The 27811-nt window shown below is 45.8% G+C and overlaps 1 protein-coding gene across 1 annotated transcript in view; it reads right to left on the bottom strand.

The window, feature by feature from the left end:
* Positions 1-1057: 1057 nt before the first annotated feature.
* Positions 1058-27811, bottom strand: part of LOC146035686 (ubiquitin carboxyl-terminal hydrolase 12-like) — a 32446-nt gene continuing 5692 nt past the window's right edge. The window contains exons 2-7 of the mRNA XM_083159271.1: positions 26586-26812; positions 24824-24900; positions 22290-22373; positions 20083-20280; positions 5554-5632; positions 1058-2187 (exon numbers count right to left, since the gene is read on the bottom strand). Of these exons, the coding sequence (XP_083015397.1) occupies positions 2086-2187; positions 5554-5632; positions 20083-20280; positions 22290-22373; positions 24824-24900; positions 26586-26795 (750 nt within the window). The 5' untranslated portion in view covers positions 26796-26812 and the 3' untranslated portion in view covers positions 1058-2085. The remainder of the gene's footprint in view (positions 2188-5553; positions 5633-20082; positions 20281-22289; positions 22374-24823; positions 24901-26585; positions 26813-27811) is intronic.

The following is a 27811-nucleotide window of genomic DNA, read 5'->3' as shown; positions in this document are numbered from 1 at the left end:
CTTTCACACTTGCAAGCCGGGTACAAAATACCAGGTGCAACCAGGCTTGCAAGCGCTTTCACACTAGCCACCCGACCCACCATAAAGCCGGGTGGTTGGCATAATCGGGACGGCGTTGGGAGATGTCAGCATCCTTTAGCGTCAGCGGCACCTTCACATTGCATCGACCCGTGTTACCCATTCACACTGCCCCTGGACCCGCGAGCATCCTGGGTCCAACCCTGGTCAAGACCTAGTTTGAAATACTGGAACAATTTTCAGGACCCTTTCACACTTACCAATTTCCTGGGTTGCTGCGTGTTCATGTGCAATAACCCAGGAAATATTTGTCAGTGTGAAAGGGGTATAACAGGATACCGCCTTAGCATCTTATTCACATCACAGCCAATACAAAGTAGCACCAAAGTCAACTTTATATTTATTAATAAAAAATGAATTTATATAGCGCTCTTTCTTCAACAGGACTCAAGGCTCATTAGGCATCTGCCTAGGGCACCGGGATCTGAAGGGGTCACCACCAAGACTGCTTATCAAAAAATGAAGGATGTCTACAAGGAAGACAGGCATGTAGTATTTAATGCAGGAAGTGGCTGTGGAACATCTAAGCATCCACACTATCATTGAGAGGCAGGAAAGAGGACTTTGGTGGCATTGTGGGGTGGAGGTTGTAGGAGTTGTAGATTTGTTGCATTAGTGATGCAAATATATTGCATCCTTTAAGAAAAGTCTATGACACAAAATTTTCCAAAAATCTTCACCTTGTTCTGCACTTGGAAGAGACAATATGTACAATTTGTCCAACATGCTTCAAGTCTTACCCAAAGGCATAGTAAATCTACAACTATAGTGGATTAGTGATACATAAGCCAAATGAAAGATGGTATCCGTGGAACCGTCGATGTGAAGCAGTCTGTTCTGCTACAAAACTACTTTCACATATGCGTGCAAACTCTTATCCCTGCACAAACAAGAAGGGATCAGTACATGTTACCTGTCCAGGCACCCGCATCTCATTCACACTCGCTATAGGAGTAACAGTCATGACACTTGAAAAAAATAAGATTAAATCCCAAATAGATGGGTTAATTGCTTTATTTATGGGTTTTGACACTTTAATCCTACTGAAATTCTCAATGCGTCTCTTGTAATTGGAGTTTTATGGACAGCGGTTGCAGAGATTACCAATTGTAGCACTTTTCCCCGACATCCAAGTGTTCTTGGCCCCTAATCACAGGAGCACAAGTGAGCCAAACATGGATGCTGATCAACTCACCTGTGCTCATGTACGTAGAGCCTAAGAGCCTTCCAGATCAGGCAGCTTGTTAAATTGAGGTTGGAACCCTCTGGCCTTTCACTCTGGTTGGCCCACGTCCATTAATGCAGCAATACTTGAAGAGGTCTTCAACCATAAAAAAGGTGCTAAAATTCAAAACATATACTGAAAAAAAATTAAATAAAAAAAAAAAAATACGTAGTGATCCCATTATTTAGTGTGCAGAACAGCAGCCTATTAACACTCACTACAAGGAGTGTTACAGCAAACAAATGGAAGGCAGGAATCACTGAAGATGGTGCAGAAGCAGACGTGATTACAAGTGATATGAAACAATAACTTGATTGTTATGAATCACATTTTTTTGAACTTTAAAATCTTTGATTGAGTATGAACTGAGCACCAAACCACAGCTAGCCTCTGTCTTACAAAGTGCTATCTTCTTTGCTTGGGTCTGAGTGAGTCATATACACTCGGCAGCAGATGTCATCCTTCCTACGGACTCTCCAACAAAACACAATGCCAAGCCACTCTTCTCAGCCTACAAGGTGTAAGGAAGGGTTTGGCCTTCCTAGGCCTGGTAAGGAGAAGACACACTGAAATGGCTTTCTGGAGAAGATCGGCTTTGGATACTTGTGGAGACCAGAGAAATTATAAGGGAAAACAGTTTTTCCATGAACTGAAAACTGATATCCACAGTGGCAGCTGTGTGAATCCTTTATGTCCATGTTAGGACCACTGATTCCTCATTCACTGTCCAACAGTTTAACCTTCTTCAGTACTAGGCATTTATTATTTCCCCAGGATGGGAATTAGTCTCTGGATTGGTAGAACAGGATATATCCTGACTCTGAGTTTTTGGAAATGTCTGACGTTAAACCGTAGAACTCTTCAATGGCTTGGGCATCTATCTTCTGTGGAAGGATGGAAGAAAGAAAAAGTTCTTAAATATGTCAATTTTTAGACACTGAAAAGTTTTGCATGACAATGTTTCACACAATGATGGGCATTCTGGGGGAAATTTACTAAGATGTGTATTCTGCTTTGCATGTGATGTTGCTATGGGCAACCAATCAGATCATGTCTACTATCTTCTAGAGGGTGCTAAATAAATAAGAAGTAGATTCTGATTGGCTGCCCATAGCAACATCACAAGTGCAGTAGAATACACATCTTAGTAAATTTCCCCCTCTATGTCCAATTCTGATCCAGTCTAATACCTGACCATACAAAACATAGATGATGGAACTGTATAACACCAAATTTATTAAGCTTGGTGAAGTGATAAAGTGTCTGGTTTGTTTTTAACACGGCCAATTAGCTCCTAACTGTGAAGTTACAGGCGTGGTTTGAAAAATGACAGGTAGGAGCTGATTGGCCGGTGATTAAAACCAGACACTTTATCACTTCACCGAGCTTAATGAATCTGCCCCTCAGGCCCTTCTTATTCAGGAGCATAAACCTCTGCCAAATTGCTTTGAATCCCTACTGTACCCAGGAAAAGGCATTTGGACTGAAATTAGATCTCCAGGATAGGAATACTTTTATTTACTTAGTAGATGGGACACAGAATACATTTAAATCCATTTCATGGATCAATGCGCCAACCTAACCCAATAATATTCTCTTTTAAAATTGTTTAACCGAAACATGTAACATTAGCTCCCTTTTTAAAACCAACTCCTTTATAAATTGTCACTTCTAAGAACTCCCATGGTGCAAACTATGGGGCGATTCAGACACTTCTCCAATGGTGGGGGGTTTGCACTTCTGCGAATATGCCAAATATGCAGAGCCATTTGCTCTAGACAGTAAAGCTGGGTACACATATATACAATTGTCGGGCCATTCTTCCGTTCTGGGTCGGGCCGCCGTTCAATTGTATAGGTGTGTACGCTGTCCCGTACGAGCGATAAACGGCAAAAAACGGTCTTGTCCGTCCATACTCGGTCAGTCGAAGGTTCTTTGCTGTTTAATTTTCATCCGACAGGACGGCCCCATATCGGAACAAAAGTGCAGTGTGTACGCACGTTCGATTGATATGCTGCCGTCCTTGCGACTATACTGCCAAAGCTGGAACGCCCATGTGGGCGTTCCATAGCTGCATGATCTCTCAGCAGGGTGACTAAAAAAAATAAAAAATAAAAAAGAGAAAGTCGGCTCCTGATTGGCCGCTAGGCGGCCAATAGAATCATTCGGATGAGAGGCGCGGAAGATGAAACATCTCTGTGCCTCTCAAAGATCCAAGATGTCGGGATCTTCGCCAGAGGACCTGGTGAGTAGTATTTCCTTCCACAGGTCCCCCATGGATTTCTTCGGATCCAGGACCCCGGACTCTTCAGCCCTGGAGCCCCGGACCAGCCCCGGAACCAAGGCACCAGAACGGACCCAGGGACCTACCGACGGGCTCAAGATAGGTAAGAAGTATCAGTATGTATGGGATTTGGATGTAATAAAGTTTTATTTTTATTGTGTGTCAGTGTGTTTATTTTACTATTTTTTTTTCTGTGGAACTATAAGTGCCAGTAGGCCCTTTAATGCCCTGCATGCTGGGACTTGTGGTTCTCCAAGTCCCAGCATGCGGGGGAGGCTTGCTGGGACTCATAGTTCCACAGTAGAAGACAATAGTTTTTATTCTATTTTTTTTTACACTTCAATCAGCCCGATGACCACCGCACAGGGTCACCGCGGACAGCACCAGGCTTCAGCCTGGTCAGGTAAGTCCTGGAGGGGGAGACCCCTTAATTGGGGGGGTCCCCACTCTCCCAGGGCCCCTGGCCAGGCTGACCGGTCAGAGGGCTGAATGCTTTGGCCGGGGGAACTTGCTGGCTGGTTTGGCCTGGGGCTGGTTCTTAAAATACGGGGGACCCATAGTAATTTTGTCCCCCGTATTTTGGGAACCAGCCCCGGACCTGGAGCCTGGGGCTAGTTTTAAAAAATAAGCAAAGCCCTATCTGGTTGGTTTCCTGCCAGCTGACTAAAGTTCTATATAGACGGGTTTGCGTCTAAATTTTAGTCACCGTGCCGGCTATTTCGCATATATAGTGGTTTGCTATAAGTATGCCCTAACCCAGCCTATTATGATAATTTTGTTCACATATGACGTGTCAATAGCCCAAATCGAGACAGTGTGTACGGTGGTACAATCTTTTTCTTGCGACTGTTTGGACGGGAATACATCAGACTTCGCAAGTAAAATTGTACAGGCGTGTACGCGCGTGATCGGCTGTTGTTTGTGGACGATCCGATGGGTGTACGGTCAGTCGAACGGTCGCAAGAAATAGGGATGGTATATGTGTGTACCCAGCTTAAGGTCCGAGGGGACTGCAGGGGAACGTGTACAGTTTTGTGGGCATTCCCCTGGGAACATAGGCTGGTTGATGCCTGTGTGGAGCCAGTGGCTGATCTGCATCCGGAATAAAAGTCAGTTTAGACTGGACTTTTATTCCCAAAGGGGAGAGAAATCATTCAGTGGTGTTCCACCTTTGAATGATTTCTCTCCCATTCGGCCGCATGCGAGGGGACGTGTAAGGGAACACATCCCCTCGCATGGTAGCGACCGGATTCGGTCGGCTCGGGATAAGCGGTGCTGACCTGTTCGTTAGGTTGCGAGTAACCGCACGGCCTAGCGAGCAGGCACGAATCAGGCCCTATGTGCAATAGGACACTAAAATGGATGACGTTCTAGGTTACCCTTTTACATCATTGAGATAATGTGATGGTATATACAGGGACACCAGAATTCCTGCATCTACTCCTCAGCCAATAAAGAAATGTCACTCATCACTAGTTACCATCTGGTTTCATGAGGGAAAAGTATTACCAACAATATACTTATTCTCAATACGCATTTCTCTAGAGCATCCTATAAATGCTAGATAGAATCAGATAAGCTGCTATGGGCAAACTCACCTTTCTTCCGTTTTAGTAGCTTTATTAAATGTACCTTTAAAGGTGAAATAAAACAGACCAAATATAATACTGGATGATAAATGAATTCAGGAGAAGGAGCTTCTAAGGAGGTTACAATACGGTCACTGAACACGAGTACAATGTATGTGATGCGCTGCAGTAAACTCCTTAGAGGCCATCCTTATTCTGGACCAGGCATACCACCATGTACAGTGGATATGGCAGTATATTCAATGTATATTTAGCAAGAACAGGATGCACTCTGTAAGAGATACAGGTTTTAAGCTACAATACATAAAACAATGTTTGACTGGGGGTGATTATATCACAGAAAAGGTACAGAAGCTGACAAGACGAACATAACCAACCTCTACAATATCATCATCAAACAGCAGCCAGAATCCATGGCTCTTTACAATGGTGATGTAGTGTCCACGGTTCGGCCCACTGTCTCAACAAAAAGAGAATTGTGCGGTTATACAGTTGACTTGGAGATGCTAATAATAATAAAAAAGGAAGAGTTCTACTATATGTTAAAAGCCCATGTGCATACACGTATAAAAACAGACCATATATGTATTTACTGAGGCAGCTCAGACGGTGTAATGGTTATCATTCCTGCCTCACAGCACTGAGGTCATGGTCTCGATTCCCACCATGGCCCTAACTGTGCAGAGTTTGTATATTCTCCCCGTACTTGCGTGGGTTTCCTCCGGGTACTCCGGTTTCCTCCCACATTCCAAAAATATACTGGTAGGCTAATTGGCTGCCAACAAATTAACACTAGTGTGCGTGTACATGTGGTAGGGAATATAGATTGTAAGCTCCACTGGGGCAGTGACTGGAGGGTTCAAATATTCTCTGTACAGCGCTACGGAATATGTGTGCGCTATATAAGAAACTGTTAATAAATATATGGCACCAGTACACATACCTGTGTGAACCAATGGTGAACCAGTTCACCATTTGGAGCACAGTAATAAAACAAGCTAAGTATTAAACAAAAAGGACAGTTTACTAGGGTCAGATTCTCGGGGCGTGCCTTTTTTGCAGCAAATTTTAAAAGGTAAAACCAGCTTGATTTTTTGGATTTACAAATTGATAGGGAAAGTACATAAGCAGCCTAGTGAATATGTTGCTTGTACTCTTATATCTACGTAACGGCCTAGAAATAACTTCACACGGACACACTTATCTAAAAATAAAGACGCGACACCGATAGCTTAGTTTAAACGGTCATACTTATTTATTTAAGAAACTGGTATGACCCCTGATAAAGGGGATGGCAAAGACCAGGCACCTGAGACCAGAGACCGTTCAGGGGTGTTACCCTGGGCAACGACCAGGTCGTTCCCAATCTCCTAAACACCCCTTACCAAAGGCACAGCCCGCCCTGCGTGGACATCCCCCCGCCTCTAAGGCCTGACGCGAACATATCCGCCTAAATGTTCGTCGCCCCACCGCGCTGAGTCGAGGCCCGTCCGCCCTCCTGGCAAGGAGAGGGGTAATACCACGCAGGGACCACCTGACACCCTTCTAGAATCCTGGTCGAGGGTGCTGTCCCGCCTATTAAGAAATTTAGCCAATTGAATCAAATTTTTGATGAGGCAAAGCCTTTATGAATAAGGGAGAGGGAGGGTGGGGATCAAAACTCAAAGAGGAAGTGTAACCTTTGCTACCTCAGCTTATATACCCCTGACCTGGGGTGCTACCCCCTTTGCCACCCATTGGTGGGGGCTTCCCGCCCTGCATTAACCCCTCCTTCTATGCCTAGTCATTTTCACTAAACTTAATTACACCAGCCCAATTCACAGTCTCTTAACTACACTTGGGCTTATACAGCCCTCGTTCCACCTAAGCAGCCTAGTGAATATGTTGCTTGTACTCTTATATCTACGTAACGGCCTAGAAATAACTTCACACGGACACACTTATCTAAAAATAAAGACGCGACACTGATAGCTTAGTTTAAACGGTCATACTTATTTAGTTAAGAAACTGGTATGACCCCTGATAAAGGGGATGGCAAAGACCAGGCACCTGAGACCAGAGACCGTTCAGGGGTGTTACCCTGGGCAACGACCAGGTCGTTCCCAATCTCCTAAACACCCCTTACCAAAGGCACAGCCCGCCCTGCGTGGACATCCCCCCGCCTCTAAGGCCTGACGCGAACATATCCGCCTAAATGTTCGTCGCCCCACCGCGCTGAGTCGAGGCCCGTCCGCCCTCCTGGCAAGGAGAGGGGTAATACCACGCAGGGACCACCTGACACCCTTCTAGAATCCTGGTCGAGGGTGCTGTCCCGCCTATTAAGAAATTTAGCCAATTGAATCAAATTTTTGATGAGGCAAAGCCTTTATGAATAAGGGAGAGGGAGGGTGGGGATCAAAACTCAAAGAGGAAGTGTAACCTTTGCTACCTCAGCTTATATACCCCTGACCTGGGGTGCTACCCCCTTTGCCACCCATTGGTGGGGGCTTCCCGCCCTGCATTAACCCCTCCTTCTATGCCTAGTCATTTTCACTAAACTTTATTACACCAGCCCAATTCACAGTCTCTTAACTACACTTGGGCTTATACAGCCCTCGTTCCACCTAAGCAGCCTAGTGAATATGTTGCTTGTACTCTTATATCTACGTAACGGCCTAGAAATAACTTCACACGGACACACTTATCTAAAAATAAAGACGCGACACTGATAGCTTAGTTTAAACGGTCATACTTATTTAGTTAAGAAACTGGTATGACCCCTGATAAAGGGGATGGCAAAGACCAGGCACCTGAGACCAGAGACCGTTCAGGGGTGTTACCCTGGGCAACGACCAGGTCGTTCCCAATCTCCTAAACACCCCTTACCAAAGGCACAGCCCGCCCTGCGTGGACATCCCCCCGCCTCTAAGGCCTGACGCGAACATATCCGCCTAAATGTTCGTCGCCCCACCGCGCTGAGTCGAGGCCCGTCCGCCCTCCTGGCAAGGAGAGGGGTAATACCACGCAGGGACCACCTGACACCCTTCTAGAATCCTGGTCGAGGGTGCTGTCCCGCCACAGCAATGGTACCCTCTACTGTCCTGGACACCTAGTACCAATGCCCCGCCATCCCCTATAAACTACACAAGCCAAAACTAAATTAACTGTTTAAAAATATCACTCAGAAACACCGCCATGCCCTCCTCTGAGAGGTGCACCCCATCTGGCCTGTACATGCCTGGTTTCTCCTTCACAATGTCTGGGTGTCTCACTGCCACTCCCCCCTGCCTTAAGACAAATCTGGTTAAAGCGTGGTTTAACTTCTTCCTAGCCCTCTCAATTGCCTCTGGGTTTTTTGCGCCTCTCCAACAAAAACGTGGTACGATGTCTGACCACACCAGCCTCAAGCCGCTCCATTTACGCAACAAAGCCATCAGATCTTTCTCCATTTTGATCCTTAAAGCTATACCTGTAGTTTTAGCCAGGTCATTGCCTCCCAGATGTATGACCAGAATATCCGGCTTGACAAATCCGCTAGTTTTCTTCTCTAAAAACCCAAGTAGGTCCTTCCACAACATGCCTCTAACACCTAACCACCTCACTGATTTTGCCCTCGCTAGCACTGGCGAGGTTCTGGCTAGGATGTTTCTTTCCGCCCAAAAAACATATGAGTGCCCTACAAACCAAATTACCCCTGTGGGGCCCAAGGGAGGGGGAGGGGCTGAAAAAGAAGCAAAACCTATTGGTTAGTATCTCTACTTATGCTCTATAGTAACAATTAACGGAGTTTTGACTGGGGTCCAAGTGGAGGTGAAAAACTCAAAAACCTCTAGAGGGCTTCTTAGTTTGGGGCCAGATTGAATTAAGCATCTCTTAGAAGAAAAATAAAAAATTCACTCCACACCGACGATTGCGGAACGTTAATCGTTCCACAACCGTTTGTAAACGAGACGTTTTTGGACCCGCGCAACAGGCGCATACTATACTTAACTTATAGTTAACTTATACTTATACTATACACTTAAAGCATTTCAATTCTAACGTATTTCTTAAAGCTATTGGATTTCCACCTGCCCACGGCCTTAATTGCGCTCTGTGGCAAGCCCGCCACTGCTGCTGACGTAGCTGCGCCAATTCTGAACGAATGCGTTCCGAAATCCTCAGGCCTTAGCCCTAGCGCAGCTACTCCCTTCTTCATGACGGCAGCGAATTGAAACTTCGTTAGCGGAGACCCGTCTGCATGTGCTAAAAATTGTGCGGCCGCACATTGTCTCACTGCTACATACTCGCCAGCTAGAGTAACTGGACAAATACTCTTGTTTAGGTGTGGTCTCAGCGTAATCCAGGTGCCCCTGCCTTGCTGGTCTGTTTTAGACCTCCTCAGCCTGCATAGCACCTGCTCATTGCTAACCACCACGTCCTCCCAAAGTATGCCCGAGTGTACTCTCTTATTACGCGCTGTTAGCTCGCTAACCCTAAATGCGCCGTGGAAGGCCCAGGCGTAAGCCACCCTAAAAAGTGCTAGCTCCGAGTCATTGTCTGCCACCGATGCCAACACTTGCAATAGCTCTACTAACTTAACTTCGTCCAAGGGGCGCCTATTATCGGGCTGACCCGGCTGTACTCGAGACCAACCCTTCATCGCTTTACTGAGAATGAATGACTTCGTTGGATTAGGCATGCTAAATAGACGGCAATGAAAAGCTATTCCAGCCAATGTCGCCGCCATAGCCGACTTGGACCGGCCGCTATTATAATTGTCCCATACAAAAGCCAGGAGGCAGTCATCAACGGACTTACCCCTAGCCTCCGGCTGCTGCTGATATCTACACCAATCCTCCCAGGCTTTTCCGTATGCCCTACGAGTAGCTGGCGCCAAAGACCGAAATGCCAATTCTGTCATGCCGGCTCTACCACCTGCCAGACAGAATTTGGACAACTTAGGCCGGTCTCGGCTGCTGTTGATGCTAGTTCGCGGAACCTAGTGAACTGAAATCTTGATAAAGCACCTGCCACTTCATTCTCAACACCTGGTACGTGTTCAGCCCTGAAATTGATATTGTTCTTCAAGCAAATAAGGACAAGGTGTCTCAGCAATCTCAATGCTTCCGGTGATGTTGCCCTTTGATTGTTTACCGAGTGGACAACCCCTAAATTATCGCACCAGAAGATTATGTTTCTGTTTGCTAGCTGGCCTGACCATAGCTCCACTGCGACTATAATGGGGAAAAGTTCCAGTAATAACATGTTTACTGTAAACCCCCTGTCAATCCAGGATTGCGGCCACTTCCCGCAACACCATTCCCCCTGAAAGAAAGCACCAAAGCCTGATGATCCCGCAGCGTCTGTAAACAGCTGCAAATCCCAGTTTGAAGCCGCCTCGGATTGCCACATTATGCGACTATTAAAACTAATCAAGAATTCGTACCATGTGTTCAAATCATCCTTAATTTCCTTTCCTAAACGGATTGTATGGTGCGGATCCTTAACCCCGGCTGTGGCCCTTTCCAATTTCCTGCAGAAAACCCTGCCCATAGGTATTACCCTACAAGCAAAATTAAAAGAACCCAGCAGGGACTGAACGGTCCTCAGCTGAACCCTTTTCCTTTTTCCGCATTCAACTATAAGCTCCTGCAGCTTGTGGACCTTGTCCGCTGGCAGCCTGCAGCAACCTTCCCCGGTATCAATTTCGATACCCAAGTACGACAGGACCGTTACGGGTCCCTCCGTTTTGTCATGGGCTATGGGAACTCCTAACGAACTGAAAACCCGTAAAGCGACTTGCAATGTCTCCCCACATGCTGCTCGACCTGCTGGTCCTACTATAAGGAAATCATCCAGATAGTGAGCTACCCCTCTGGAGTCAGCCTCTCTTTGAATGCACCACTGAAGGAATGTACTAAATTTTTCAAAAAATGAACAAGAAATCGAACAACCCATGGGGAGACATTTATCTATGTAATAGGCCCCTTCCAGCTTAAAACCCATAAATCTGAACGAATCGGGGTGCAGTGGGAGCAACCGAAACGCAGATTCTATGTCTAATTTGGCCATAAGGGCCCCTGGGCCAAAACTCTTAACCAAACTCAGAACTTCATCAAATAATTGATATCGAACGCTTGCCAACTCCTCAGGAATGGCATCGTTAACAGAATTGCCAGGTGGGTGGGACAGGTGCTGTATCAGGCGAAATTTGCCTGGAGTCTTTTTGGGCACCACGCCTAGCGGTGATATGCACAGACCCGGTATAGGGGCTACCTCAAAAGGTCCCTCCATCCTGCCCAGCTTGACCTCAGTCAACACCTTATCCCTAACCACATCCGGCAATTCCCTGGCTGACTTTAGATTCCTATTTGTGGTCCATATTTTGCCCAGGCGTGGGGCCACCTGTGATAACCATCATAGGGCTCGCCCTTCTGCCTGGGCGGCCCTCACCCACATCTATAAATCCCGTCTGGTTACTGGCACCCGGGGAGCCTGCACCCCTGCTTTCAATTCCTGCCTGTTCCGTTCCCTGAGTCTGCGCCTCTGCCAATTGCCTGGACTCTCCAGCAGATGGTGCTTTGACTCCTCTTGCCTGCGTATTATCCTGGGAGTCAGCAGGGGGCGCTGCCGTCCCCCTGTCTCCCGGCTGAGATACCGAGACCGCGCAGTGAGCTGCGCGGTCTCCGTCCCCCCTTAGCCTCTCCCCCCTTGTAGCGGTGTGCTGCGAGGGGGACATTGACGGACTGCTGCCGTCATCCCCCAGCGCAAGTAAGCCTGGCGAGCGCGAGAGGGGCGAAAGCACGCCGCCCGGCTCCCCGCCCCTCAGTGACGCGGCAGAAGGCCCGGCCGAGCCGGCATCACCGCCGCCCGCCGCCATGACACCTCCGGATCCTGGGACATACTCGGCGCATGTAGAGAGGGCAGGAGGGGGGGTCACCCCGCCTGCCTCGCCGCTACCATGAGCGGCAGGAGATGCAGGCCGCGACCCGCCGCCCCCCGCTACCGTCACCACGGAGCGTCCAGCATTTACATCCCCGCGACCAGGGACATGGCTGAGCGGGCGCGCGGCGTCCGCCAGCCAGCGCGGCGGTGGAGCATTCCTCCTGGGCCTGTTGGACATGCTTAACTTTAGGTAAGACACTGAACTGCAGCGCTGTACTTATCTCTTGTGACGCTGATCCCTGAAGATCAAAACTCAAAGAGGAAGTGTAACCTTTGCTACCTCAGCTTATATACCCCTGACCTGGGGTGCTACACCCTTTGCCACCCATTGGTGGGGGCTTCCCGCCCTGCATTAACCCCTCCTTCTATGCCTAGTCATTTTCACTAAACTTTATTACACCAGCCCAATTCACAGTCTCTTAACTACACTTGGGCTTATACAGCCCTCGTTCCACCTATTGGGCCATCTAGAATGCAATATGAATAAGTGCTTAGTCATACAGCAGTATAGGCTTAGGATCAGGAGGTTGCTAAGCTTTCCTTAAGCGGTATTCAGGGAACCCTGGAAGGTTTAGAGCAGGGGTGGGGAACCTCCGGCCCGCGGGCCGGATACGGCCCCCGCACCCAGTATGTCCGGCCCACCCGCCTGCCTATATTACAGCCGCCTATATTAATGAAGTATCATCCGCCCGGCCGCCTATATTTCATACCAGCCGCCGGGGATGGCTGCTGCTGCTGCCGCCGGGGAGATGTGCAAAAGACGCTCCAGCCAATCACTGCCGGCGCATCCCCTCCACAGCCACTGTGATTGGCTGGCGCGTCTTCTACACACATCTCCCCGGCGGCAGCAGCAGCAGCCATCTCCGGCGCCTGGTATGTAATATAGGAGGGAGGGCGGGCGGATGATAAGACATTACATCAGTAATATAGGGACGGGCGGGCGGGTGGCTGATAATACATCAGTTATATAGGCGGGCGGGCGGGCAGCTGATTAATCAGTAATATAGCCGGGCGGGTGGCGGGGAAGATGTGCGCCCGCCAATGCTGCTTCTCTCACCCTCCCTTCCCCAGTGACTGACACATCCAGGGGTTGTCATTTACCCCTGGATTCACCCCCAAACAGGTTAATGTGATTATGTCTGATTCTCATAATCAGACATAATCACATTAACCTGTTTGGGGGTGACACCCCCCCTTCATCCACACTGTCACTTTTTATAGTATCTCTGCCCACATGTATATGCCACTGCCCGTGTGTATAATGCCCACACGTATATGCCGCTGCCCGTGTGTATAATGCCCACACGTATATGCCGCTGCCCTGTGTATAATGCCCACACGTATATGCCGCTGCCCTGTGTATAATGTCCACACGTATATGCCGCTGCCCTGTGTATAATGCCCACATGTATATGCCGCTGCCCTGTGTATAATGCCCACATGTATATGCCGCTGCCCTGTGTATAATGCCCACATGTATATGCCGCTGCCCCTGTGTATAATGCCCACATGTATATGCCGCTGCCCCTGTGTATAATGCCCACATGTATATGCCACTGCCAGTGTGTATAATGCCCACGCGTATATTCCGATAATTGATCATTTTTATATGGCCCCCGAAGGGTTTTCAAATTTTCTAAATGGCCCTCGGTAGAAAAAAGGTTCCCCACCCCTGGTTTAGAGCCTAGAACAGGGGTGGCCAAACCGGTCCTCAAGATCTACCAACAGTTCCTGTATGTCAGGCAACCTGTGGATCTATAGTAGGAATGAATGCAGCATGTTTGATATGTGGCAGTTATTGGCAGAGTGTCTATAAGTACGTGCAGTGTGGTTGTCAGACCTCACACTTAGAAGATATAACCAAATGAAGGCTTTATTCAAGTGGCAGGCTTGTAGGTTACAACAGTACTTTAGTAGTTAACTTCAAGCGGTAATACAAACTGGTACATTGGGAACGACAGTCTCTGGTTGTTACTTAGCTGTAGCGTCTTGGCGCGTGCAGGGTCAATGACAGTTTGCTGGTTTACGCTGCGGTATCTCTCCCAGTCTTGCTGCTGCCAATGATGACTGATCTCCCTGTGCTAAGGTCACGCTGGTAACGGGATTACAGCGGGGACTTGCTCCTATGCGCTCCGGTGCACGTGGAGCTACAAACAGCATGGACGGAGTCACACACGCTCGGAGGCACACACTACGCGGGGACTTCCCCACAGGAAAGGGAACGCTGCCAGCAGGGTCAGGGGTCTCTGCCCTGCTATTCGCTTAAGCGAGCTGTCACTCAGGGTGACGTCTAGCTGCGTTAGCTGCAAGGGGACAAGGCAGACTGTGAGCCTTACACTAGACAGTGTATGGAGACAGGCGCTGAGCGCTATAATCTAACACTCCCCCTCGCTCAAGGCTGTCTTCGGCTACATAAAAGAACTTAACACAATGCTTTGTCCTTTTGTGATACCTGTAACCGAAAATATGGTTAGAGAGAAGAGACATTTAGAACATCAAAACTTCAAATCAACATTTTGAACTTAGACAAGTCCACAGTCCTTCACGAACTTAATAAGCAAGTTTGTCGACAGTCCTTTTGTAAGCATGTCAGCGACATTCTGTTCACTTGCAATGTATTCAACATCGATGGACTTGTTCTCCACTAGTTCTCTGATGAAGTGGTGTCTTATCGCGATGTGCTTCGACCTTCCATGGTGCTTGGTAGTACAGGAAAGATCTATTGCTCCCCTGTTGTCACATGCGATACTGATAGTCTCTTCTTCATAAAGTAGACCTAACTCACACAAAGTCTCTTTGATCCAGAGTGCTTCTTTTGATGTCTCTGTAAGAGCCATGTATTCGGCCTCAGTTGTTGAGAGAGCAACCGTTGGTTGTTTTCTACTCGCCCAACTAACTGCTGCTCCGGCCAGTGTGAACAGGTAACCGGTGTGGGAACGACGATCATCTTCATCTGCTCCCCAGTCGGCATCGCAGAAGACTTTCAAATTTGAATTGCTTGTCTTGGCGAATTTTAATTTCAAGGAACTTGTACCTTTTAGGTATCTCAGAATCCTCTTCACTGCAATCCAGTGTTGTCTTCCAGGATTTATTGCAAATTGGCTCACCCGACTGACTGCATGAGTGATGTCTGGACGGGTTCCAATACTTGCATACATAAGACTTCCAACCACGTTCTTGTAAGGAACATCTTGCATTTCCTCTGCTTCTTCTTGTGTGGTTGGTGACATACCTTTTGTAATCTTGACGCTTTTGTCAATTGGTGTATTCACTGACTTGGAGTCTGCCATCCCATACTTCAAGATTGTTGCCTCGATGTACATTTGTTGGTCGACTGTGACTGTTCCTTCTTTCAGGTTTTGAACAATTCTCATGCCCAACAGATGATTGGCTGGACCTAAGTCTTTCAACTTGAATCTCTGTTTCAGTTGATCTCTCACACTTGTAATGTGATCTTCGTGACCTGCTATAAGTATATCATCCACATAGACTGCTATGATGAACAACTTTTCTCCCAGAGTTTTGTGATAAAGGCAGTGGTCAGTCTCTGATCTAATAAAATTCATTTCAAGTAGTACTGTGTCCAATTTTATGTACCAGCAACGACCACTCTGCTTTAGGCCATATATGGATTTCTTCAGAAGACACACTTTCTCTGTCTGAAGTTCATTCTCATCATAATGATCTGGTGATTCCATATAGATTTCTTCAAGTAGCTCTCCATTTAAGAATGCTGAGTCGAAATCTAGTTGGTATAGCAGTAAGTCTTGTAAGGTGGCGACTGCAATTACTAACCTGAGAGTGTTATACCTCGCAACAGGTGAGTATATCTCCCCATAGTCAATTCCGGATCTCTGTGTGTATCCCTTAGCAACAAGACGGGCTTTGTAACGGGCAACTTCTCCGTCTGAATTTAACTTCTTGCAGAAGACCCACTTGTTCTTGACTGTCTTGCGGTTGCGCGGTTGCTTGGCCTATCTACTATGGTCCAAGTATCGTTCTCTCTCAGTGCTGATAGCTCTGTGTCTATTGCAGATTTCCATTTCGCCCAATCACTGCACGCTTTCGCTTCTTGAATACTCTGAGGTTCACTGAAAGCTATATTCGCATATTCTTCCTCATATCACCTGGCTGGTATGCCCTTGTTTCTTCTTACAGAAGCTCTATTAGTTGGCTCGCTTCCTTCTTCAGTATTTTCTGTTGCAGGTATGCTCTCTATTTCACATACCTCTACTAGTGCTTGCTTTTCTTGCTCTTTTGCTTTTGTGGGTGATGCTGTCTCCTGAAATATCACATCTCTTGATTTTAGAAGACGTCTGTTCTCTGCATCCCAGAGCCTGTACCCTTTGCTCTCCTCACAATAGCCTAGCAATATGCACTGTCTTGATTTTGGGTCAAGTTTCTTCCTTTTCTCCTTTGGTATATGCGCATAAGCTCTGCTCCCAAAGACACGGAGGTGACTGATGTCTGGCTTCTTCCCAGACCAGGCCTCTAAGGGGGTTTTTCCCTTCACGGCCACTGTAGGTGTTCTGTTTTTCAGGTATACTGCAGTAGATACAGCTTCTGCCCAAAAACTCTTCTCCAGGCCAGCATCGTTCACCATCGCTCGTGCTCTTTCAACGATTGTTCGGTTCGCCCTTTCACTTACGCCATTCTGTTCAGGCGTATAGGCCATCGTCAGCTGATGCTTTATGCCATGTTTTCTGAGAAAGTCGGTTAGAACTTCATTTTCGTACTCTCCCCCATTGTCGGACCTCAGGACCTTTAGTTTTAGGCCCGTCTGAGTTTCCACTAGGTTCTTGTACTCCACAATTTTCTTGACCACCTCACTTTTCTTCCTTATGAAGTATACGTGTGTCATTCTTGTGGCGTCATCGATGAGAGTCATGAAGTATTTGTAACCACTGGTTGACTCCTCTTCCATTGGTCCGCACACATCTGTGTGCACCAGAGCTAACTGTGTTTCTGCTCTGCCTGCTGACTTGGGAAATGGGTTGCGGGTCTGCTTGCCTTTTATGCAACTCTCGCACACAGGTCTTCCGGTGTCCTTCACTGTGATTCCTGTTGCCATCCCATCAGCTAGTTTCTGGACATTATCATATCCTAAGTGTCCCAAACGTCTGTGCCAGAGTTCCATCGACTCATTTTCAGCAGAGGCTGCCAAAGCTACACATTTCTCTGTGTCTAGGACGTATAGTTGGTTGCATCGGGTTGCTGAAGCAATTACAGTCCCTCTTTCATTATGCACCATACACTTGCCTTTTGCAAACTGGACTCTGTAGCCTTTTGCCTCGAGTACGCTGATAGCGATGAGGTTACTTCCCAATTCTGGTACATACAGGACGTCTTGGATATCTGTGACTACTGTCTGTCCCTCAATTCTTAGTCTCACTGTGATTGTCCCAACATTTGAAGCAGTAAGGACCTTTTCACCAATCCCGGTAACTGTTGTGGGGTTACACTGTGTTAAAGAATTGAACCACTCCTTGTTGCAGCTGAAGTGTCTAGAGGCTCCCGAGTCCATGTACCAGAGATCCCTCCTTGGCTTGTCTGTTACATTCAGTGCTGACTCGTTCTTCTTATCATGCCGCTTGTGCATGCCACTAGTGTTCTTCAGCCTGCATTCTGAAGCCTTGTGCCCTACTTTGTGGCACACATAACATTTGAATGTGCATTTCTTGGGTTTCGCACCCTTTGCTACTAAGGCAGAACCCTCAGCTATGGCATCCTTGTGGATTCTCTCTTGGAACTGTAGTAGCTTGGCTCTCACAACTTCAGTTGTAAGCTTGGTTTCATTTGACTCCAGTGCGACAACCAGAAAGTCAAATTCTTCTGTCAAGTTCTGCAGCATTACCATCGCCACTTCTTCCTCATCCACTTTTGCTCCTACACATGCCAATTGCTGAGCTATCGATAGTATCTTATCAATATAATCGTTCATGTCCTTGCATGCATTCAGCTTTGTTCCATATAGCGTGCGTCTCAGACTTATCCTTCTCATTAAGCCTTTATTCTCATAAGCACCTTGTAGAGTTGTCCACATGTCCTTAGCGGACTCCTTCCCACAGATAGTAGAATAAACATGCTGCTCCACAGCCAGGCCTATTGTGCCAATGGCCTTGTCTACCTCTTCTGGGTTTGGACTATCTCCTGGGGCTATTGTGACTTTCCATAGCTTCTCCCTCTTAAGCTGCATTTCCATAGCGAACTTCCATGTAGTATAATTCTCTGAGCCTTTGAGCTTTGGAAAGTTCATGCTATGCCCTGTACTGTGCATTCTCGTTAACTCTTCCACAAATGGCAATTCAGAAATAATTCCTTTGTGTTCTTTTATGTACTGCGCTAGCACTTTGTCTTCAGGGGGTTAATCTTCGCGCACGTGACGTGCTGGGCCCATAACCTATTGGCAGAGTGTCTATAAGTACGTGCAGTGTGGTTGTCAGACCTCACACTTAGAAGATATAACCAAATGAAGGCTTTATTCAAGTGGCAGGCTTGTAGGTTACAACAGTACTTTAGTAGTTAACTTCAAGCGGTAATACAAACTGGTACATTGGGAACGACAGTCTCTGGTTGTTACTTAGCTGTAGCGTCTTGGCGCGTGCAGGGTCAATGACAGTTTGCTGGTTTACGCTGCGGTATCTCTCCCAGTCTTGCTGCTGCCAATGATGACTGATCTCCCTGTGCTAAGGTCACGCTGGTAACGGGATTACAGCGGGGACTTGCTCCTATGCGCTCCGGTGCACGTGGAGCTACAAACAGCATGGACGGAGTCACACACGCTCGGAGGCACACACTACGCGGGGACTTCCCCACAGGAAAGGGAACGCTGCCAGCAGGGTCAGGGGTCTCTGCCCTGCTATTCGCTTAAGCGAGCTGTCACTCAGGGTGACGTCTAGCTGCGTTAGCTGCAAGGGGACAAGGCAGACTGTGAGCCTTACACTAGACAGTGTATGGAGACAGGCGCTGAGCGCTATAATCTAACAGCAGTTACGGTGCATACACACTGGCCATTTTGGCCCAGCGTAAATGGACAGCGATGATCGCTGAAATCGTTGGGTTGAAATAAGCTCAGTGCATACACACTGAGCGATTTCCCCCCTACCCATCGATTTTTGCCGCTGTGAATGGCTTTCCATAGCAGGATGCAGGTTCAGACAAATGGCGCCAGCCGGCGATGATACAGGAGCGTGCATCAGCGCTCATCGCCTGCACATGCACACTGGGGTAGCTTTGGGTCTGAAAGCAGCTCAAACGACAAAACTGAGCTGCTTTCATCTCAAAATCTCCCAGTGTGTATGGGCCTTTAGTAATGACTACAGCTGTGCACCAGCTAGGTGATTTGGAAAATGTGGACCTTTGAAATATCGGAAGGTCCAGTTTGGCCACCCCTGGCCTAGGGAAAGTCATATTTCAATGAAAAAGGGAATTCCATGCAATCCTAAAGAAGTCCTTAATGGGGCAGTGGAACCAGTATAAAAAAAGTGCAATTCTCATGTACAGCAGAGAAGAGGAAATATAATATTTGTTAACACATTATTTATTTGAATCTATATAACAAATGTGAGTGACGCTGGCATTTTTAGCAGATTATTTGCACATCTCTCATAGAGATGTTGGCACTCAAAGGGTTACGATGATAAGGTAGTGTGCAAAGTTTGACGACTATTAGTTAAAAAGTTTGAACGTTAACGTGGAACATACATACACACACAAACATCGTTCAATTATACTTATGTACTGTAGATAATCATCTATTTGTGCAAAGCTAAGACAAGTTTTCTATCATTATTCATTGCTACACAATACAAGACAAATGATAAAGACCCGTAGAAAAGGAGAAGGTTTAATATTGCGAGCAGTGAAGAAGAACTATTTAAGCTTTATGTTGGAGATGGGATACGGAGCACTCACATGCCTTTTAATGGTCAGCTCAATGGTCATATGTAATGGTATGTAATCTCTAATAGCTACCCTATTAATAATCAGATTTTACACACCTGCCGCAGTGGACCACCACTGCTACGAGGTCATACATTCGTTCAGGGTTGGTGGCATCCCCGGAAGTGTTGAAGAGCCGCAGCTCTAGTGGGAACACCACACGGTAGGAGAGTTTGGTATATCGGTGCAGCTGGTCCATGTATTTAAATCTTTTCAAGTGCAGGGCTAATATCATAGGCAACTTCTTCACTCTCATCCTGCAAACAGATTAAACACACAAAATGGCAAGTATTTCATTGTATCATTCACATGTAGCAAGACAGGTCAGACAGAGACACAGAATGAGAAGACACGCTGAGATATACTTGTACTACTCAAACATTTTCAGAAGTGGAGAACTAGAATATAAATCCTGCTGTGAAGGATGATACAAAGGGAGAGATGGCCAAGACACATAGTTAAGTTGTAGGAGAATTGGCCAGATGTACTAAGCTTGAAAAGTGACAAAATGGAGACATAAACAGACAGCTAATCAGTTCCTACCTGTCATGTCACAGGCTGTGTTTGAAAAATGACAGGTAGGATCTCATTGCTTGGTGGTTTATCACTCTCCTTTTGATCACTTTTTAAGGCTTAGTACATCTCGCCCAATATGTGAAGGGGAAAGGAATAATAGTGATCAGTGTCAGAATACAGAGCTTGTCAGTAAATTAGACAGCGTGGCTGAAAGTATTTCCTACGTCAGAGGGAAATGAAGTCACTCTTGTCTATCACAACTGTTACTGGGAGACACCTGCATACTCCATGTAGACAGCCACAGGTGTATACTCATAGTTCAACAAAAAACAGAGGGGAGAATCGGCGCTCAGAAAAATACTGTTTCAAGTGCCTGCATCAATTCAATAAAAAATATTTAATCAATAAATAAATATATTCATACACATGTATACAATAGACATAAGGAAAATAATAAATATATAAATATGGCTATCATATACCATCTTTTGCCAACGGGCACACCTCCTAGGCAGCTACCAGGACATAACATCATACGGCCTTAAATCACACGGACGCTTTCTGGACTTTTATGGACACAAGTTCTTGGATCAGTGCAGGTCCTATCAACACCACACGGGTGACTATAAAAATATCTCAGCTCTCCAAATAGGTCCATTGCCATTTATTGTTTTTATATTTATATATTTATTATTTTCCTTATGTCTATTGTATACATGTGTATGAATTTATTTATTTATTGATTAAATAATTTTTATTGAATTGATGCAGGCACTTGAAACAGTATTTTTCTGAGCGCCGATTCTCCCCTCTGTTTGTTGTTGTTCTATATTCTTACTTGGGGAACTGACCATCCCCTGTATCGGCTGCTCTTTAAAGGAATAGACTCATACAATAGCGCTCTAATAGATTGACCTAGTTCAGTCTCTTTTCCAATTGTATACTCATAGTTACATAGTAGTTCAGGCTGAATAAAGACGGGTGTCCACTGAGTTCAGCCTTTAGTTACGGTGCATGATCTATTTGCTACATCCCTTTATATAAATTGTGTATTCTGATTAAATGATAGATTATGCATGTTTGTTCCCTGGGTGTTGTTACTCAATAACGGTTTGTCCAACCTTAATGTAAATGTATGTATTTTGTCTGCCGACACTGCCTCTCCTGGAAGAGAGGACTACTTTATTTAGCACCTTCTAGGAAATACTAGATTAAGGGGGGAATTCAACCAAGGATTCCGACTGTCAGAATGTCCCAAGTTGGAATCCCGGGCCGTTTCCACTCAGCTCGACTGCAACTTGACAGCCGGAATTCATTGTTCCAGCTGTCGAGTGTTTGAAAGTGGGGGTGTCGGCGAAAGCGGCCATGGATTGTCGAAAAGTGTCTGTGAATTCGACAATCCATGGCAGTTTCCGACAAAACCGATCCGACTTGTTTGAAAGTCGGATTTGTTTTGTCGTAATCTGCCTTCAATGCGGTTGGAAATTGCAGCATTGCATACCGCCCATAATCTGATTGGCTGCCCATGGCAACATCCCATCTGAATAAAACTCCCATCTAAGTGCCCATATATTGCGTATATCACAATGTCTGTGGTGTCAGGATTAATCCTAACAGAAAAGTACTACAGCTCATAACTGTGTTACCATTTCCACACCATAATCTCCAGGTCCAGCCCTCAGTAGACGTGTACTGACGTGTACTGTACAAACACCGCAATGCAGATGTGAACGTGGAAGAGCCGGCTCACCTTTTCTGTCCTTCCTGTTTGCTTCGACATTGCTCACAGTAATATTTGTATTCGCTGCATAGTGTTTCTGTATTACTGAATCCCCTGCAGGAACACAACAAAAAAGAGTATGACTAACACAACATGTCACAGTAGGGGGCATACTTCTATAAAACTGGAAAAAATTACAGTCTTCTTAAAATATATAGCATCTTTTTAAAGTATATTTTATGATCAAAAAAGTAAAAAAAAATTAAATTGTTCTTTTAACAGTTGGCTTCTGGTCTCTCAGACAGTATAACAGTGGTTCCCAACCTGTCACTTGGCACCCTGGGGTGCCTTGAGTTGGTGGTCCAGGACCAATTCAAATAAGTTATAATCAGTGTAATAGGGTATAAATAGTGCTTGTAGCGGCCAGTTATAGAATATTGGACAAACAGAAGCTAATTTTGTCCCTACTACATAATTAAAAGTAAAGATGAAATTTAAACACAATTTATTTCATTAAGATTTTTATGTCACTAAGAAATTTTGGTACTTGTTTCCTAGCACGGCCACAATCGCGGCTATCGGGTGTAATTTTTAGTGGCCTGCGACGCGACCGACGCGATGCCCCCGATTTTTCCATTGAAATGCATTGAAAACAGTGAAAATCGCGTCGGTCGGGTCGTATGCGGCAAAAAATGCTTAAATGGTCCACACGCGATTTCCCCATAGGGAACAATGTTAAATGGGTCAATTTACCCAAATCATCATAGGGAACAATGGTAAATGGGCCAGAAACCCCAAAAAACACCCCTGAACATTGACATGTCCCCCCAAAAGTTGTTCACGCCACTCCGCGATCAACGTGAACCCGAAGCGTGGCGAGCGCAGCGAGCCCACGAGGGGCGGCGGTACGCATCCTCCGACATTTTCATACCCCCACTATCCACGTCGGCGTGGAGTTGAGAATAGAATAGTGTGGCGAGCGCAGCGAGCCACCGAGCCCGAAGCGTGGCGAGCGCAGCGAGCCCCGCGAGGGGACGCGGATACCTTCACAGGTAAACGTGTCCCTTCGCGGGCTTCACAGGTAAACGCGTCCCTTCGCGGGCTTCACAGGTAAACGCGTCCGCTCGCCACGCTTCGGGCTCGGTGGCTCGCTGCGCTCGCCACACTATTCTATTCTCAACTCCACGCCGACGTGGATAGTGGGGGTATGAAAAGGTCGGAGGACGCGTACCGCCGCCCCTCGCGGGCTCGCTGCGCTCGCCACGCTTCGGGTTCACGTTGATCGCGGGGTGGCATGAACTACTTTTGGGGGGACATTTCAATGTTCAGGGGTGTTTTTGGGCCATTTACCATTGTTCCTATGATAATTTGGGTAAATTGAGCCATTTCACATTGTTTCCTATGGGAAATCGTGGTCATCGCGGGTAAATTGAGGCATTTAACATTGTTCTCTATGGGGAAATCGCGGGCATCGCGTCTGGCCCATCGCACCCGATTTTTTAGTGCATGCGATGGCCGCGATGCCCCCGATTTTACACCCGATGACCACGATCATGATCGTTGTGGCCGTGCTAGGAAACAAGTACCGAGATTTTTAGTCTAGGAGTGCTGTGGATAAAATTCTGATTCAAAAAATGGAATGATATCATTGGATAGACAGTAACTAGGTCAACAAGCATTAGGTCGACACCACTAAGTCAACATGCAGGAAGTTCGACATGCATGAAGGTCGACAGGTCATTAGGTAAACACAAGCATTAGGTCGACATTGGGAAGGTTGACAAGCAAAAGGGCGACATGGGGTTTTTCACTTTTTTATCCCAAATTTCAACACAGTCAACATGGATACTGAAATGCAGCACTGCGTCCCCTCGCCATGCTTCGGGCACACTATTTTATACTTTCACCACACTAATAGATGGTAAGGCATGAAATACCGGCTGCCGGCACATGTCGACTTAAAGTGAAAACACCCATGTCGACATTTTCTGTCGACCTTCCCTTTGTCAACCTAATGACCTGTCGACCTTCATGCATTTTAGTGCATGCACCTAGTTACTGGAGAACTAGTGACTGTATCCCCCTAACATTTGGGAATCAGTGCCGTTTCACACGGTTTATTATGTGGAGATGGAAGACTATAGCTAAAATGAATTACTACAGGTAGATGTAATGTCTTTCATTTTCTGTATACAGTATAGTAGGTACAGAAAACTGCGGGGAAAAAACTAACAATAAATCGAAGCTAAATAGAATAACTGATACCTATAATGGACATGTAAATTTACATCTGATTGATCATTCCAGCTACATAACATTTGGTTTCAGGTTCCTTGTGAATGTATGCTGTAGTAATGAAACGTTACACGTTGAAGTTTGTGTTTCCAGTTTAGGAAAACAGTATTTTACCAAGAATGTCAACTATTTCACCTACCATCATTTGCTAACATTGTGTATACAAAATCATCATCATTAACAGGTGATCTTTAAACCACCTAGAATTCTAACAAGTACGTTGGCCAGGAGTTTTTAATGAAACTAGCGCACAACCGCTTCCAGCTCACCTTAAGCAGTGCGTAATGGAAGTGTTCTGCTCCACGTCTACCGAGAGATCCAAGAAATCTTCATCTTTGCTACTAACCTTGAATAGAAAAGGCAGAGTGTTAACAAAAGAAACTCTGTTAAATACTGAAACCAGTTCTGCACGTCACAGAGAGCTCACTATCTGTTTACTTTCCTAGAAATGATCAATAATAATAGGTTTATGTAGAGAATTTTCTGACAATGAATATTTTCATTCAGTTGAGTGAAAGCTGCTTTATGTTGCTGTATATAGACGGGAAACGGGCATCTGTCAGACCAGACTTAGGTCAACTGTCATTCGGTCGACCCCGGAAGGTCGACTGGCCCCAAGGTCGACACGGTTAAAGGTCGACATGGCTCAAGGTCGACAGGGACCACGGTCGACAGGCGGTATTTCATGCCCTACCATCCACTAGGTGGATTCGCGTGGTGGGAGAATAAAAAAAGTGTGCCTGAAGCAACTGTGTCCATGTCGACATTCGGGTAAAAAAAACAGTGAAAAACTCATGTCGACCTAATAACTGTTGACCTAAACCCATGTCGACACTGAGCCATGTCGACCTTCAACCCTGTTGACCTTGGGGCCAGTCGACCTTCCGGGGTCGACCTAATGACTGTAGATCTAAGTCTGTTCTGACAGATGTACCGATTCCATATAAGGGCCTAATTCAGCTTTGTGTAAGCAAAAAAGCACATGAATGTGCAAAGCCATGTTGTACTGAAGGTGGGGCAGATGTAATACTTGGGGCCAGATGTACTATGCTTAAAAAGTGATAAAATGGAGAGTGAAAAACCACCAGCCAACCAACTCCTTCCTACAGGCTGTGTTTAAAAAATGACAGGTAGGAGCTGATTGGTAGGTGGTTTATCACTCTCCATTTTATCACTTTTTAAGGTCTCCCAGGCAGAGATTTAGATTTGGGTAGGGTGTGTCCAAACGGAAATCTAAATTGTAGTGTAAAATGAAAGCGGTCTAACATTTGTGGGCAACATGCAAAAGCAGCCAGTATTTAGCCTGCAGAGAAACAATATAAATGTTTTTGCTCCCATTACATAACATGATGTGTTCCAGACACAAAGGGGGAAATGTACTAAGATAGCAGTTCTATTTCACAGGCGATTTCTGCTATAAAACAGAATTTAAGAATGACAGAGTAATGGAGGAAGTGAAAAAGAAAGAAAGGAAGTGAAAAAAAGCCAAAGAGAGAAACACAGACAGAGGGGTGTATTCAATGCTTCCTGCTCGCTGTCACAGCTCGCAGGGTCAGTCTTCAACCGACCCCCTGCACACGCCGTTTCCCCCCTCGCTAGGTTTTTGGAGCGAGGGGGACACTGCGTATGCGGCCGCTAAAACAGCAAGGCTCATGGCTAAATGTAGCGAGCTCCCTGCATTAGCCGAGAGCCTCGCTGTTTGGGGGAATCCTCGCCGTCAGATTTCCCTGTCGAGTTGAATAGGGTGTGTGGACCGCACTGGGGTTAAAACAGGTGAGGATCGCTTGTTTATGGCAAACCCTGATATTTGACCCCCTCGCAACCCCCCCCCCCCCACCTCACACACACAAAACATGCTTAATAGCTTATTACCGTGCATTATAATGTAAACACCTATCCAGACCTCGCACATAATTGAGGATCAAAGTGGATATTTATCTGACAACAGTGGTTATAGAAATTCACCCGAATAGATTATATTTTATGCATTAGAAATCTCTAATGATTCTTGGTACAATCTGTGCTACTCACAGTCTCACAGTTAAGACATCTGGTTTCATTGGTTAGGGTTCCCTGGAAGATCTCGTGAACCCAAGTGAGGTCAGGTTTATCTGGTTCCGGCAGTTCCAAGCTCCCGTTCTGCAGCTTGCCATTCTGGTTCTCCTGTTTCTTCTCTTCCTGTAGTAGGTCGGCAATAGTGTTGAGCAGGTAATTTAGGAACTCATGGGCATCCTGTTGCATGTAGTTATCAAACAGTTCTGCATGAGCCAAAGAAACAAAACAAAGCTTTACAGTGCAATTGTATGGAATGTGCTGATTCAAATTCCTAGTATGAGTCATTGTTCACTGTAGGTGCAGGGCGCGGATCATTTAGGAGGACAGATTTGGATTTGAGGCCAAATTGTTAGATGTGATGTATTGCTACAGTTATTTATGTGTTTATTAATGAAACTGCCCATTCAGAACCTTTTAAATTACATTACAGTATGTTTTTGTTTATTCCCTATAAACATCATTAGTTACTAATTTCCATGTTCTTTATTCGATCCTCTTTCCCATATCAGTTACTCACAAATCACTGCGATGCAAGACAGAAAGCATATGATTCCCAAGCAGAATTACATACATTTCTCCACAAGAGGGTGCTGTTTATGAAGTATATGAAACCACTCTATTAACCCCTTCCTGACAGAGCCAGTTTTTGCGTTCCTGACAGAGCCCTTTTTTTCAAATCTGACATGAATCACTTAAGTGGGTATAACTTTTTTTTGCTTTTACTTATCCCAGTGATTTTGAGATTGTTTTCTCGTGACACATTGTACTTCAAGTTAGTGGTAAATTTTGGTCGATACAGTCTGTGTTTTTTTGTGAAAAATACCAAAATGTCGTAAAAAAATGGAAAATTTTGCGATTTGCAAAATGTTAAATTTTCTGCTTGTGAGACAAATAATCTTACCACTCAAAATAGTTAATAACTAACATAGACCATATGTCTACTTTATGTTGCCATCATTATTTCAACCTCATTTTCATTTTTTTGGACACTAGAAGGCTTACAATATGAATAGCAAATTTTCAAATTTTCAAGAAAATTTCAAACACTGATTTTTTTAGGGACCAGTTCAGTTCTGATGTGACTTTGAGGGACTTGTATGTGAGACACCCCCATAAATGATGCCATTTCAAAAACTGCACCCCTCACAGTATTCAAAACAGCATTTTGGAAGTTTGTTAACCCTTTAGGTGTTTCACAGGAA

Source organism: Crinia signifera, chromosome 9 (assembly GCF_055691185.1).
Source record: "Crinia signifera chromosome 9, ASM5569118v1, whole genome shotgun sequence".
Classification (NCBI taxonomy): domain Eukaryota; kingdom Metazoa; phylum Chordata; class Amphibia; order Anura; family Myobatrachidae; genus Crinia; species Crinia signifera.
This window is presented reverse-complemented; position numbering and strand designations above follow the sequence as displayed.